At 39.8% G+C, this 16,564-nt stretch overlaps 1 protein-coding gene across 6 annotated transcripts in view; it reads right to left on the minus strand.

Annotated features, from left to right (window-relative positions):
- Nucleotides 1-16,564, minus strand: part of KALRN (kalirin RhoGEF kinase) — a 450,273-nt gene that overhangs the window by 195,125 nt on the left and 238,584 nt on the right. For all 6 annotated transcript variants that reach the window (XM_042877581.1, XM_042877574.1, XM_042877573.1 and 3 more), the window contains one exon: nucleotides 3,096-3,218. In XM_042877581.1, the coding sequence (XP_042733515.1) occupies nucleotides 3,096-3,218 (123 nt within the window). The remainder of the gene's footprint in view (nucleotides 1-3,095; nucleotides 3,219-16,564) is intronic.

Here is a 16,564-nt window from a genome sequence, read left to right on the forward strand (position 1 = left end):
GTAAATATGTCGGAAACAAAAGAAGGTAGATGTTGGGGAATAAATTTGTACTGTATGTTTTTGTTGGGTTTTTTTTTTTGTTTTTTTTTTTTTTGGTCAGAGAACTGCCAGAAGCAAGAACACTTGTACTGTCAGTCTCACTAGGTATGTCAGCATTACACTCTTTTAAAAACCACCTGTTTTCATTATCATTAGCAGACAGTAATTAACATCCAAATGAGGGGAATGCGCAAAATCTTCAGTCCTTTGTTTGAGGATCTTAGCACCTGTGCTTTGTTACTTGGCTCTATCAGGAATAAATGATGCCAGCTATCTACCCTACCTAGGGCAAAGGTATTTGCTATCTGAAGGAAAAAAAAGTAAAATTATACTGAAGTTAAAATGAACTAATAGCTGAGCAGCTGTAAAGAGTTAAGCATTAGAAGGAAGGGAATTGGGAAGAGTAAAAACTGGTCACAGTCAGAGCTGGGAGGAGATCTATTCCCCAACTACAAAATGGACCTCCCTAGCAGCTTCTGCTGTAGAATCCCAGGTGTGATAAATTTATGACCTTCCCTCTTACTCTTGCTATTATTCTTTTGAAAGCAAAGAGTATTATATTCTCAAGTCCTTGACCTGGGATAAAGCCTGACATTCCTTTCACTTCCCCCCTGCTCATGTCCCCATGTCCATTTGCCAGCATCACATTCCAGTGTCACACTGCAGACAGGCTTCATAAATTAGCAACGGCAATCCGGCAGTGAGAATGCATGGGAGGAAGGGCCCAGGAACTCTTTCAATCAAAGCTGGGGAAAGGTAGCTGAGCTTGACTTCTGTCAGTTATTTTTAATTAGCAAATATCATAAATTTCAGACTCAGAGCACAGAACTGCTTACAATTTCCAAGCAGAGAAACAAGATGCTTTGTAAGAGTAAAAGTGAGATGATCACAGAAGTGAAGAAATCAAATTCAGAGGAACCTATAAGAGATTATACACTCATGCAATTTTTCTCTCTCTCCATCCTCCCCTGAAACACCCTCCTCCATTGGAACCCATGGACTCCATCCAGTGAACTGCATTTGTACATCCTTTACGCCACTCAGAATTTGGCTATATGAAGTGAATTGAAATATATCTAAAGTTATTAACAGGCAAACTGTCTGAAATATTTTAGGAGCAGGATTAACAGGAGGGAATCAGAAAACTTCCTGGTGGAGCAATTCTTTTCTGGCTTACCCTAATACCTACATACAGACAGATCTCTAAATAACATCAACCAGTGGAGCAAGCCTTTATTCAGCTTTTTTTGATGTGCTTTCATCATCAAGACCACTTATTCTTCTGTCTTTCCTCACCTGTTCTTCATTTGTTTCCTGTATGTCCAGTGAGGGAAAAAAAGGAAAAAAAAGAGCAAACTAATCCAGCAATGTGAGACAGAGCTGGAGCTGTGATGCTAATACATCATAGAGGAGGGAAATTCAGAGAACATTAATATCACAAAGGACACTAGATCACCTAGTTTTGGCTCCTGCATATTATTAGACCTTTTTTATTCAGTTACCCTTAGCACTGGATCTAATAACAGCTATTTAACTCATATCCTCTGGAAAGGCACCTAATGTTGATTTCAGGCTGAAACTTCCTACTAACTCACATTTTTGGATGACCCCTTTAAGAACGTGGTTTGCAACCTCCAGATGAATGCACATTTTAATAAATTTGAAAAAAGCAACTCTAGAAATTCAAACCTATTGTCAGGAGTCTGAAAGGCATGGGAGGCCCCAGAACATTTTAGAGATTTGTCAATCTAGAACTGCTGCTTTCAGACTGTATGATTTGTCAATGGTATGCAATGATGTCTCATTGCAGCTGAAAGGTGTGCAAGCCAAGGAATGTGAGTATTCCATTGATAATTGAATATTAATTAAAAGAAGGATGTTGGCAAACTGAATGGATTCAAAGAAATGGTTAACAAAGGAGTGTTTAATAAGAACATATTAGCAAATTTAAATATGCTTAACTTGGCTAAGGGGCACTTAAGGGAGGCATGCTAACATTCAACAGATATTTCAGGACTGTTATTTCATCTCCTTCCTTGGCATTTACCTTCTTAAGGGAAATAAACAAGACATAGGGGATACACACTGTGGCTTTATATATATGTATGTATATATAAATTGAATATAGGGAGAGGAAAAATAATAATAATCTTGCCAGTAGCTGCTGTCAGACAGTGAAATAGCTTCCCTTGGAGTGCAGTAAAAGAGCTATGTCCCTGCTGCTGGAACATCTAAAACTAAACTAGGCCAACACATGGGAAAGTTATCGTGGAAAAACAAAACTGAAATCTAATAAATTTTTGTCTTATGCCATAGTGAACTACGTAAGCAAAAACCTGCCTAAGTGTACCAAGAAGGCAAAGCACTTACCCTATCTAAAGCAGAGTTTATCAATCAGAATTTTATCTGAATACACCCAATACAGAGGTACCTTCACTGGAGACCAATTTCTCAAAGATACTACTTCAGCCTAAGACAAAAAGTGTAACATGATCTGACAGGGAGAGCTGAGAATGGATAATGGCTGGTCATAAGCCAAGGAAAAAAAAAAAAAAGAAGAAGAAAAAAGGAAAAAAAAAAAAGAAGCTAATCAGTCCCTGGAAGAAGTTATCAAGGTCCCCCTTTCATTTCATTCTGTAAGAAAAGACTGGATATATGTTTAAACATCAGCTATGAGCATGTTTCAAAAAGGAGTTATGAGCTTTTGGGAAGAAATTTTGCCTCCATGCCAAAATATAATAACAACTGTAACATAATAATTCTGTACTACTAATAATAGCTACCTGTAATAATTGCCTTTCTAATTCTGAAGCAAATAAAAAAACCTCCTACGCGACATACTGTACTTGCAGAGACCCACTGTGGTGATTTTCCAGTGCTAATTCCTGCTGCTACCAACCATGCTCTCACAGTGTGCATGCAAACCTTCAGAGCTATGACACTGGATCCTGGTCAGCTCCAGATGTTTGAAGACAGCGGCATGAATTTACAAAGCTCCCAAAATACCAGTAGTTGTTTTGTTTTTTTTTTTTCCCCAATGTATTTCAGACTCTTACCTGCGCTACCTCTTCAAAGTCATCGTGTCTTTTCTGCAGTGCGCGTGCTCTGTGCAGAGACTTCCCCACTCCCGTGTGTTTACTCAGAAAGGCTTCTCCATGATTTTCAATCCAGTCCAGTACCTGCCAGAAGAGAAGAACATCCAATTACCTGTCCTGTCTTGGCAGCAAAGAGCAAACCTTGGGGTGAGGACGAAGCAGCTGCAGAGACATTGCCTTCTGTTTGCTGGGGTTAAGCACACGGAGATCTGTCAGTGTCCCTTATGACCAAATAGAAGATAAATTTTCATAGAAGTTGCTGGTGTATTAAGATTATTGGATCCTTGCTATTCAATTTGTTTTGAAGTGTAGTTTAGCTATTGGAGCCTGACAGGCATTAAATATTTACATTCCTATAAATGAATTTTGGGGAATGGGAGTCCGAAATCTGGAATCTTCTACATGATCATCCTCCTCTTATAAGCTCCTTGTATAACCTGAAAACAGTGGCAGCTGATTTCACACAAATAGCAGATTCCAACAGGAGGCACCTCGAATGAGTTCAAAAGCATGATAGAGGGATCAATTGAAATTGATTTTGATTTGGGGAGAAAATATCAGAGCAACCAGAAAGAAAAGGTTAAGAATCCTTCACTGCAGGCTGTAAAACATAGAATGCATCTTTCAAACATTACCAGGTTTTCAGCTCCAAATGTAACTGAACTCTATAGGAAAGTGGCAAATCTGATATATGGAGAGTTAAAGAAGATTTTCTTTTAAAAATAGATTAACCATATGAGTGTCATCCATTTGGAGCTCCTTCTCACAATGACATTGGCACAATTCTGCCATTACAGCCATCAACATTCAGATTAAATCTGCTCAGGGTCTGCTACAAGCTGCAGCACATCAAAAATTGAGCTTGGTGCTATCACCTTGGGGAATTACAGAATGTGATTTCCACCCTTTTTCTCTCTCCTCCTCAATGTACAGAGAATAACAGTACTAGAAAGAGCTTTTCTGCAATATGTTCTTGACCAGAAATGTGTATGTTACTTGTAATAACAGTAATTATTGGAGGTTAGCCTTCTAGCATTTGTGTCATTAGAAGTCTGCAAATAATTCCATTAACATCTTCTTTCCTCTTAATTTATCAATTAAAAAAGGAACCAAATCAAAACTCAATTAAAAAAAAAAAATCTTTTAATGAGGGCTCATTTTCTAAATATGACTTTAAAAATTGCAAATGGCTTTAATTTAAATGATGCTTGATATGAAGCTAGTTTGCAGAACGTATGCTTTCCATCCATTAATATTTGATAGCCACTCACTGTAATTCTACAGCAAATTATTCTAAAAACTTCTTCATGTTCATAGCATTTAAATACTGATCACACAACAGTTAAATGTTCATCCCTACCAATGTTGCATTGTATTGTTTTAGTCACTGTGAGACGACTGTTGACATAGATTGCTGCTTTTAGTTTACAGAGAGATGTTTCAGTACATACTGCAATTCAAAACAAGAAATACAACATGTGATGCTCAATTCAAACAAAGATGAAAACAAAAGCAATGAATCCAGACCAGAGTTCTGCTCCAAATGTGGGTGCTCTATCTCAACAAAAACAATCAGAAGTGCTAGAACATTAATCCACAGAGAATACATCTCTCTTCCAGCTCTCATCCAGGAACATGCTGTCTCATGTTGCATTTGGGCAGCTATCTCTTGCTGCCTGATACAGAAGGGCACCATCTGGTGATGCACCAAATCCTTCCTGTAACATGAAGGCTGCCCTCTGAAGGCTTCTGTGCAAGTACTGATTAGGTTTGCAAATCATTTAGCATGAGATTAGATACAAGATACCCCTTTGAGGTGATAAAATCATAAATCCACTTCATAAATCAGCGCTAGGTGGGGAGACAAGATCAAAATCTAGGAATTGTCTACTAATGACACTGCCCGTAACAAGCTATTTGATCACCTCCTTCCTACGCCATTCCTTAAGTGCCCTGTTTCAGATTTCCCAGCCTCTACCTGCTCTTAAAATTCCAATTCTAACTGCTCCATAAACTCTACCTCTGCCACAATTCCCACAAGAAAGCAAACTATGATTTCATAAAGAATAACTCAACAGCATTTTCCATGGCTCTGAAACCCACAATAGCATATTTGATCACCCTAGTCTTCAGTGCATGATAGCCCTAACAAACAGGTCTTCAGCATTGCCAACTATCTATTAAGCTCACAATAATTTGCAAACATGGGGAAATATTACATCTATGCTTCCATCACATGAGGCACATAAGGTTTGCATTAAATTAAGATCTGAGATACAGAATAACAGGCAAAGCAACAGCAGGAACATAAATCAGGTACAAGAATGAGACAGGTACAGCAGCCCTTACTTCCCAATAAAAACAATGAGAAATGTTGACCAATTAGTCCACAGCAAATATAGAAACAACTCTGAAGGGTCATAATTAAACCTGAAATCATCAGAAACAGTAAACATCTACTTGTCAGTGGATTTGAAGGCATTCTTCTTAGCCCCAAAGAAAGGAAATGTTTTTAGAAGTAGACTGTGCAATAATTCAAGGTGAATGTTTAGAATTTAATTGAAAGCAGGGATATGTGACTTACTCAACTGCCAAAAATTAATGTCTTAAGATACAGTTAGCCATTGAAGTTACAGTGGTTTAGTTCAAATAATTTAGTTACTCCTTAAAAACAGCTTAAAGGAGCAGTTAAAAATTCAGTTTTCCAAATTACATCTACAAATTTCACAACTGTCCTTTATTGCTAAGCTATTTCATTCTTAAAACATTTAGAAAATTGTGAATTTGCTGAAGTTCCAGTACTGTGCTCCAGACAGGTCCATCATCAGAGGTGTTTCTTGAATTCTGCAACTCCAGCATATATCAACTTTCTTCCCAGTATACATTTCCTGCTGCACTTCAACTACTCTGAAAGCTGCTCAGGGCAGAGGTCAGGCCCTCCTTCCTGCTTTGTAGCTCCTAGCAGAGCAACTCCAAATCCTGCATGACTGCAGGACACACTTCCCATGCAGGAGAGCATTTTCCAATCCAGGCTGCAATCCATTAGATAATACTATTTAATGAAAACATACTAGCTACAAGTCCAAGACACAACTCCAAGCAGGCTGCCAGAATCACTTAGGAAACTTTGTAACTCACAGATATTTTCTTACAGGATTGGAGGACAATACAGTACTTCGGCTCCCACCATGGCAGATTCCCATCCCACACTTTGCTGAACCAATTGCTCTTGGTGAGTGGACAGGGGTAGTTCCTTCTTTTCTGCTGCTAGTCCAGGCAGTCCCTGAATTGCCCATGGGATTAAATAAATTACTCTGTTTCCTCTGTTGTGCCAAGAAAATAAGCAGCAAACCCAGGTCACCAAGAAAATTAAAGAAAGCCTAGTACAATTATGGCAGGCTGACTGTGCTAGCTGGAGAAAGAGTAGCTGTGTCTCTTAATGAATAATCAGTGCAACTGCAAAAAGAGTGGCAATTCAGATAGGTTTAATCTGAGCACAGCACTGGAAGCCCGCTTTTAAGGGGAACACTTCCAGAGGTCTCTCCATACTCCATTTTGCTGATGATCAGACTCTTGCCTATGGGAATTCCAAGACCCATGGCACAGCTACACTGGCAAAGTAAATACTACCCAGGTGAGGGAAAAGTTACTGGAGAGTCCACTTGCAGTGGATGATGGTAGTTTTCATGGGACAAGGTAGGAAAACATGAGAAGAAAGAAGGAAGGATGATTTTAAAGAAAGAAGGTTGAAGAAGCAATCAGGCAATAATTAAGCAAAGTTCTGGGATGACAATTGCTCTTCCTCTAGGCTAATTTGTATGATGGGAATATGGTGAGATGATTGCATTAGTGCAGTTAAGGTCAATTCTTTTAATAGCTTAAAAGGCTAATTTGATTTTTAAATAAAAAAATGAGATGGGCACTATTTTTAAAGGGCAGACTGTTCAATGCAGCTCTTTGAAAATGCAACCTCTTCCCATAGGTATCTTTCTTAATCAGTAAATGTGAAAAATAAGGAGCATCTCATATCTTTATTTGGCTTTAATTAAAAACTCCTTGGAATCCAGTTTTTTTTCCTCAGGTAACAAGTGATAGGACTTATGGTTCAAAGTTGCACTAGGAGGGATTAATACAGGATATTAGGAAGATTTTCTTCATGGAAAGGGTGATCATGATCACACAAGGAAGTGGACATGGCACTATGGAATATGACTTAGTGATAGGACTCAGTAGACCCCATTTATGGTTATGGATTTGATGATCTTGAAGATGTCTTCCAACCGAGATGATTCTATAACTCCTTCCCAGCAACATGTTATGCTCTGCTCACATTTTGCATCAAAACAACATGTAAGGAGTTTACTACTTTAAGGAACCATGTTGGTTATTGAACTTAGCTAAAAACCTGTATTTCTACATTCTTGTAAACTATGTTTCTTTTAGCAACAATAAATGAAAATGAAATGAGAAAGACTTGGAGAAGAACACAGAGATTTGCCCTGCTCATACAGGAAGGAGGTGAGAAACTTCAGCTGGTGATTAAATCTGCATTGAATAAGATGCAGTATATTGTAGTAGCAGTGATGGGGCACCTCAAATTTTGCATTTGACCCAAGCCCCTTTTGAACAGTTTAATTGCTCCAAAGTGAGATGACCCACCGAAGAAGTGCCTTGCCTGAGAGAATGATTAATCTTCACTACATTAAGTCCCACTGTTGTTGCCATAGTGAGTCAAACTGGGTTACCATGAAAACCAAAAATAAATGATACCATTATCCACTTAAGAGTCAGATTTTGATCTCACCTAAAATGGTACCAATTTGGTGTAACTCAGAGTGTTAGATTAAATCTTTCATACCTCTAGCAAGTTTGCAATAAATTCCAGAGCAATTCCAATGATGTATACCCAATTTATCCCACCCTCTTTCAAATAGGTGCATAAGTATTGCTCAAGTTTAAACACTTACGCCTTAAACATGTCAGTGGAAGGAAGCCAAACAGTATCAAGTTACCTCACTTTATTGCTTGCTCTTGAGTTACTGTGGACTAGAGTTCTGGTGTGATACTAGGAAACCATATAGCACCTCAAAACCCATGCTTTTATAGTATCTTCATCATTTCTACTCAAGAATCCAACCTTATCTTTTTCCTTTTCTGTCGCTGTTATTATGAACAATTCTGTAACATACCACATAGCACTGCATATGCATGGAGCATATGACTCAAAGTATGTGTGTTCTCAGGATACTTAAAATCTACTCCCTTCTTGAGATGTAAAAGGAAAAGGCCTCCAAGTGATAAAACATTCACTTGCTAGGGAGATCACTGCATTTCTGGGTGGAGGCAATAGCCACTCTGTGACTGCCAACTTCCATCCACTGCAATCATGTCTGTTTGCAGATAAGATCGTTCAACTAGGGCCATCACGGGCAGCCCAAGCCCTGGACTCCTACCAAGCCCTCAAGGAGAATTTTGTGACAGTAAGAGCACCAGCAAAGAAAGAGCAAACACTGAGAATCAGAAAAAAAATTAAAAAATAGAAAAATCTCCCCAACCCACAACTCACGGAGACTTAATATACTCTAATCCTCTTTAATGACTAAAATGCACTCCAAGTCTGATTTCAATTAAAACACAGTTTCTCTGTTGTATTCTAAATCATAGCTGAAAATAGATTTCTTTTCCCTCCTATCCCTGGCCCTGTCACAGCAGGGTAATGTCAAGCAAAGGTCTAGCTGAGAAAATACACCAAAATACAAAGGAACTTATCCTCTGGCTTTTCCTGCCATTATTAATAGTTCATAATAGAACCCAAAACAAAAGTCAGCCTTTCTCATTTGTGGTTTTTACACCCTAATTAAAAGAGAGAGCTTTTTTTTTTCTCCCCCCGCTTCTTTCTTCATTATAATGTAACATTGGTGACACAGTATTTTTAAAAATGTTATTTTTAAAAACGGTATAAAGTTCAATCATATCTTATCTTTAAACCAGAATAATCATCTTTGGCTCCCATAACATAACTTTTAACTTCAGAGATATCTGTATCTGATCCTAAGATGCAGGTCTTACTCCCACCATAATCCCCAGCAAAACTTCAGTTATCTTCGCTGAACATGGATAAAGACCCGGTGTTTGTAAGAGGTGTAAAGCAGGGTCTAATTACATGTCTAGCAGAATTGGAGCCTCCAGACACACACTGAAATACCGTGTTCCATGTCCCATTTATGAATACATTTAGTTCATATGACAGCCTGTTACAGACTCCATAAGCTAATGTGGATGAGTGCACTCTTAATGTGCAGATATAGCTCTGCTAATGTAGTTTTGTTGCAGTGGAGGGGAGCTTTACCTTACTCTCTTCACTCTTTTTGGCTAATCATGTTGAATTATGTGAGAGCTTCCATAAATAAGCAAAAAGCAACAAGGATTTCATATCAAAAGTAGACTGGAATTCAAGAGATTTGGTTCAGTGCCCAGCACTGCAGTTCAGCAAATGACTCAACTTCCCTGCCTCCATCCTCATTTGTAAGATGACATTAACCACACTTGCAGTCAAAACAAGCAAGGCTGACAGAGAAAGCGTTTGGAGTGAAAGCTGCCTTTATTTTAAGTTTCTGCAGCCTCTAGCAGTATGTGGCTCTAAATCTGGTTGGGATTCTAGGGACCTATTCCAATACTTGAACATACTAAAATATCACAAATAGTAAACAACATAATGGCTGCCGTACACAATAAGCAGACAGTCCATTTAAAACCAGAGCTTTAAAATAAGCTGAAAATTGCTCCAAATTCACTGTAGCATAATTGCCTAATTGCTAAGCATGCATCTAGAAAACCTGAAAGACCATAGCTTGACCTGTTTATATGTCTGTAGCTAATTCATCTTTACAGACTAAGCTGGCCAGCTAACTAGCTTATTCTGTATTTAATTCAGCTCAGACAGTCATACACGTTATCTCTGTCAGATTGACTTGAAACCTAATTGGTTCATCCCACTATTGAGCAAACCAAGCAATCTGAGGTTTGGGGGTTTTGTTTGTTTTTTAAAGAGAAGGTGTAATTGAGTTGACAGAGCTACAGTGATTCTTATGCACTTAGGACAATTACGAATTTTGATACTTCTCCAGTCTTTTCTCAAGGAAAGTCTCAAAATCTTGCAATAAACAACCTTCCCTGAAGTCACAGCATGGCTTAGGTTGGAAATGACCTTAAGGATCATTTAGTTCCAGCCCCCTGCCATGGACAGGGTTTTCAACCACCAGATCATGCTGCCCAGACACCCAGAGGTTTGTCACCTCCATTTTACCTTTACTTTTCACCACAGCTCTGTGTGGTAAATATGTACTCCCTCATGCTTGGGTCTCTTTCAAAATCCAGAAAATGCATTCAGCTGCTGCTAAGTATGATTTTTTTAATCACTGTCTGCTTTTCCCCTTTAACTGTAGTTCTTCCAAATACCACCACATAATTAAAGAAGTCTTTTTAAAAAAAAGAAAGCCACACAGTCCCATTTACCCTTGGAGGGAAAAGCAACCTTACAGACCTATCAGTACTTCTCTGCTGCACAGAGCAACTAAATTAAGAAGGAGAATTAAATGCAGAGCCAATTACAACATTAAAAAAAATTTACTCTATTCCCTTGATTCCAGTCGGCCAAAACAAAGAAGTCCCCATGAAATCAGATTGTGTTTTTATGAGCTTCCTGGACTTTATGTGGAAGGTTCACCTCTGCACAATTTCTCATTTTAAAAACAAAAATCTAACCCCTGTGGTTAAAAAAATATATATACCAGTTTTCCAAAAGCAAGGCATCCATGTTCCACCCATGCCCTTTATGGTGGTGGCAGCCTTGCACAGCACAGCTGATACTACTGAATGCACCTGAGTAAATTATACAACTACTGAATGTGGGATCGCAAATGCAAAAGGTACACAAAGGTGCCAGAAAGTTCTCAGTATGCAACAGCACACAGATAAAGTCTTCTTCAGGCTCCCCACTGCTTCCAGAACCCAAAGATACCACATGTTCACAAGCCCATTGGGAAACAGCACTATAGGAGCTGGTCAGATAAGGCAGTACCTGCAGCACGATTCCTTGCTCCCCAACAACTTTTGCACTGGGAAATTCTACAAGAAAAGTAATTCTCCATGGCTACCCTCTTCTTAGCAGCTCCTAATGTAAAAGCATGCAGAAGGAGTTCATTGTGAAAGGGTTCAAAAGTTGATAGGGTAAATGAAGACATCCTAAATATGTTTTGTGGTGCAATGGCCTGAGCACCAACAAGACTACTCAGCTTTTCTAACAGTCTAGTTACTTGCTGTGTCATGTCCTAGCTTGCAGTGGTCTTTTTCTTCTTTTATTCCTTCCTCACCCTAAGGAGACTTCACATTAGTGTAGAACTATACAACAGTCATAAATATTCCCACCTGCTCCCATGGTCAAGCATTGCTGCTCACTTTAGGAGGTAAGCAGGGTCCCCACGCAGCTGCTTCAGCTTCAGTCCTTTTATTTCACAGGCTTACATTGCAAAAATAACTGTTACTGCTTTCTAGAGATGACCATTATATATTTGTACAGTTCACCCAAGGCTTTTTACATCTATAACCATACTCTGATGGTTTAAAACTGATGAGTATTTGGAGAAGTGAGAATGCAGTGTGTTCTAAGGGTTGGAACAAGATGGCCTTGAAGGTCCCTTCCAATCCAAGCCATTCTGTGATATGATTCCATAATATGATTTGTGTAATCTAAGCAGAGGAGACAGTTGATCCTAGCCCTAATAATCAAGGAGGTGCAGTGTCTATCCCATGTCTCTTGGGAACTGCACATTCAATTCAGGGCTCTGGCAGAGCTGGCTGGGTGTAGGTTGGTCATTCCGAGAAGAGTACTTGCTCTCTTCTTCTGGTCACCAATTGAGGTCACACAGCCTTCACTAAATGTGGTCACCTACACTGCAGGCACTCCAAAAGGGAGTGGAAATACATGTGCTTCTCTTAGCCTGAGGAAGGTCTATGTTCAACTTAACATAGCTTTCCTTTGGTAAAGTTCCCATTCATCAAATGCATCCCACTTATCTTTCATTTTCTTGATTAAATGTTTTACTTGATAAAATTTGGCAACTGCTTCTCTAAAAACATTCCAAGTAAGAGAACAATAGACAGACAAATGAAGAACTAATGTTTCTTCCTCGATGCCTGGCTTGTTGCTAATGTTCCCAGAACTTTTTTTTAAGGAAATCTAAAAAGAAAAAATATCATCAGGTTAAAAAAAAAAAACCCGTTGTATTCTTTAAATGCTGAACTTCTTTTAGAGCTAGTTTTCAAAGCCGTGTGTGGGTGGAGAGGCTATAAATAACGACATATGTGCATGTTCCTTCTGTGCAAGACACAGAAAATGTGCTCTGCATCAGCATAAAAAGCTGCTGCTGTGCTCTGCGTGAGGCTCCTCAAGGCTGGTGCAATGATGTGGGTGTTGCTCTTTGTGAGCCTTTTCTCCAGTGCTTGGAAAACATACCTGGCACTTTGCTGTGGCACGATGAATTTGCAATACAGCTAATCAGATGCCAGTCTCCTATCAAGGGTATTGTACAGAAATATTTTCTTAGCCCAGAGAGAAGGTTTCAGTTGTTGCTGTCACTAGCACTCATTGGAACACCAACTCTTCTCCTAAATCTTCTCTCAATGGCTAATGCACTTTCCCCAGGCATCAATGCTTTACTCCACATTTATCCTCTCAGACCAATTTCACAATACATGACAACCAGGTCAGGCATATCTGGGCCAAGCTACAGCCTTAAGTCTAGTCTGTTTGCTTAGATGCAGTCAGAGCTTTGTGAAAGAATAACCCCAGATAGGCTGAGCCAGGCACTCCCCAGAGGAGAGGGCTCTAGAGGAAGCTCAGTCACAAGAGGGCATAGGAGATCTCACCAAGCGATTTTTCAAGACAGAAATTCCTATTAGAGAAGCTCTGCTGCCAGTCTCTACAGTTCGTAAGTGCCAACAGACAAAACACCATCCTGATATCAGAAACCTTTTACATTTTGAGTTCATAGTGCTTAGATGATGCTGTGACCAGGTACACCAAGGACTTCCTCAAATCCTCAGTTATTTCACATCTTGTGGTACCTCTGCATCTGACTTCACTGGTATCAAACCCACAGAAAATCAGCAATTGCATTGATAGTAAGTTGAGACACTTGCAGAACCCAGCTGATTTGGAATTTTGATAGGAAGCTCTGATTTATACCTACCTGGTGTTGGCAGAAGTCATTAATAACAGCTATCATTACAGCTGATTGCTCAGTTTGCCTCATTGTGGGGGAAAGCATCCAATTCTGAAGAGAAATGTTTGCAATTGAAAGAGTAGTGCTTCATGTCTTTGAAGTATCCTTACATATCCTTACATATACTTGCTTCATTGATTGTTTTTCTTGGTGAGACTGTCTGAAATGCAAGAGGTCCCCAAGAAGTACAGCAAGTACATAGGAGGGACCAAAGGAGCGTTGTGAATTCTTCAGAAAAGTACACTGACCTTAATGCTGTAAACAGAGCACGGTTGGTTTTAACTCTGCCAGTGACAGCTATGCCTACAGGCTTTGAGAGAGGAAACAAAACAGAACTGATAGAGAATAGATAAAGACTCAAAAATCAGGACTGCTATCCACACTTCCATCCCTGCTCTTTTTATGGCCCCTTTCATTGCCTCTGTTCCCTTGTTTGTGAAACAGAAAGAAATCCACTGATGTAAAATACTTCATCAGACTGAGATAATAACACAATTACTGCTGCCACTAACAATTCAGTGGGAGCCTCTAAAAGCTCAAGAGAACAAAACAAACCCTGAATGCATTTTCTACACGTTTTTCAGCTCCAGCTGTAACCAGAGCATAAATGTTAGTGTAGGCATAAGCATAACAGTATAATGGTAAGCAGGTAGGCATCTACCTTGAGTAACAGCTCATCTACTCAACAGAATAGAAGCAAAATACATGGCTGGCTTCTAATTTCAGTGCTCTGGGTCATCGTTTGGAACTGCTATCACTCTTCTACAGAGAAATTACTCTACTAATTTAGACATGAACTAAGAGAGCACTATCTACATCCTGATAGCATCAACCCAACTAAACTGTTCCTAGTTTAAATAAGATGTCTAAAGGCAATTAACAATTAGAAAGGACTGATAAAGCAAGGATGAGCTTTACATCAGAGTAGACTTCAATGCAAGCACTATGCTCCAGGCTCAATGGTGACACTCCTCTGTACTGAGTGCTTCACTATGGGGAAAAATGCTGATTGACCACTGAATGAAGCACTGTTTTAGGTTATTGTTGGGAACAAATGATTTAATCACCTTCATTTAAGAAGTCTTATAATCACAGCACACAGCAAGACAATTTTAGTAAGGGAACACCCTTTAGTAAGGGTGGTACAGCACTGCAGAACCCGCAAATACCCCTGACAGGGTCAGAGCTCCTTGAGCTCCCGAGCATCATGACAGCCCCCAGCCTGATTGGAGACTACAGGCCAAATATGAACGTGCAAACCCATGGGGGAGAAGGAAATATTGGAGAACAAGGAGGAAAGAGAGTGCCCTGTAGGCCAAGAGTGACTGTTCTTCATCCTGGCAGTTCCCAGCTATCAGGGGCACAAAAGGCAGAGGAGAACTGAAACAAAAAGCCCAGGCTGTTTGCACGGCTGTGTAACCTACCCATAACCATATGGCTGATTTCTTCTACAGGTCAAAGCAGAAATGGATCTCCCAAGGGTTTTGAAGGGTGAAGGGCCAGTGACCTTACAGATGGATCAAAGGAGGCCATGGATAAGACAACGAGGAGCTGTTTGTGGGGAAGCAAACAAATGAATGCTGGGTCCTCAGTCTCCTTACAGACTGGTTGAGATGATGTAAAAATAAACTGGGGTATATGCGCTATCAGGACCGTACTTAGTCCTTTCATCAAGAAACAACCTTGAGCTGCTCAAGAGAGAAGAGAAGCCACATAAAGGACTCCAGGAATGAGACTCGTAGGCAGTGTGAAGGACAGTGACATTCCTTGACAGCACCTTTTCATAATGAAAAATTCACTTTCCCCACAACTGAGGTTTTCTGTGAAAAATCTTATTTTTTGTTACATCTTTTTCTCCTAACTTTATGGCTCCCAGCATATGGCATCTGATAACCTGACCTTCCTACTCTTATGCATTCCTGGCAACTCACATGCTGTGAAAAACCTGAGGCAGCAAGCAAGCATGAGCAATACCCCAAATACAGTTTTGATTTTTTTTAGAGTTACTTTTTGCTGTAGGGAAAAGAAAAGAAAAAAAGTTTGTTTTGTGATTTTTTTTCTTCTAAGTTTTCATCCTGATTTGGGAAGGAAACTATCTCAAGGTCAAAATGTTTGTGTGTGACTAAAGCCAAAAATAAAAGTAATTTTCTCCATCCCTCAACACATATCCCGTCCAAAACCTCCAAAGGCAGGAAAGAAGAAATAAGTAAAGAACTATCAGACCAAAGGGAGGAGAAATATAAAAGACCTGCGGACAGGCCTGAAATATGTTTGTTTTACATGATTCCACATTTGAAGGACATTCTTCTTAAAAGGGAATCATAGCGTAACATAAAAGAACGCTTCCAGTTGTAATAGTATGCAGGAGTTTGGGTCAACAGCTCTGTCTAAAAGTGCCTGGGGGTCACCCAGCCTAGGCAATGGCTTCCAGAACTGCAATCCAAAGATCACAACTTTAAAAAACAAACAAGAGGTTTTGTTTTAAGAGTTCTCTGTGAGGAATATGAAACAAAAGAAGTTGCTTAAAAGCCTCCTGTGAGATAAAACATTGTGTTCTGTCTTAAATAGTACACAACCTGTCTTCCAAGGACAGAAATACCAGAACCTTCCAGTTCTGCTAGTTAGTTAGGCAGGGAAGCTGCTTAAACAAGGCACAGCAATGTTGTCAGGGATGGTTTATCCTGGACAAGAGGAGGATTGGGAGAGACTTTATCATTCTTTACAGAGCCCCGAAGGAGACTGTGGTGAGGTGGAGGTCTCCCAGGTAAAAGCAATAGGATGAAGTGGCCTTAAGTTGTGCCAGGGAGGTTCAGGATGGATATTAAGAAAAATCTCTTCTCAGAAAGAGTGATGATACACTGGCACAGACTGCCTAGGGAGTCGCCATCCCTGGACATGTTCAAGAAAAGGGTAGATGTGGCACTGAGGGAGACAGTGTAGAGTAGTCATAGGCATGGGCTGATGGCTGGACTAGATGAATTTATGTAGACTTTCTAACCTACGATCACTGATTCTACGGAACAAAGAGGCTGACAGGGCAAAGAGCTCTGAGCACAGGTGCCTGTCTGTATGGGGCAGAGCAAGGGGAAGCAGTTTGCACCATGGGTAAGGTAGAGCTGCTGGAAGGAGTGGGATGGAAGTAGCAGG

This window comes from Lagopus leucura, unplaced genomic scaffold, assembly GCF_019238085.1.
Source record: "Lagopus leucura isolate 7727_CA_CO unplaced genomic scaffold, USGS_WTPT01 Super-Scaffold_100019, whole genome shotgun sequence".
Taxonomy (NCBI): Eukaryota; Metazoa; Chordata; class Aves; order Galliformes; family Phasianidae; genus Lagopus; species Lagopus leucura.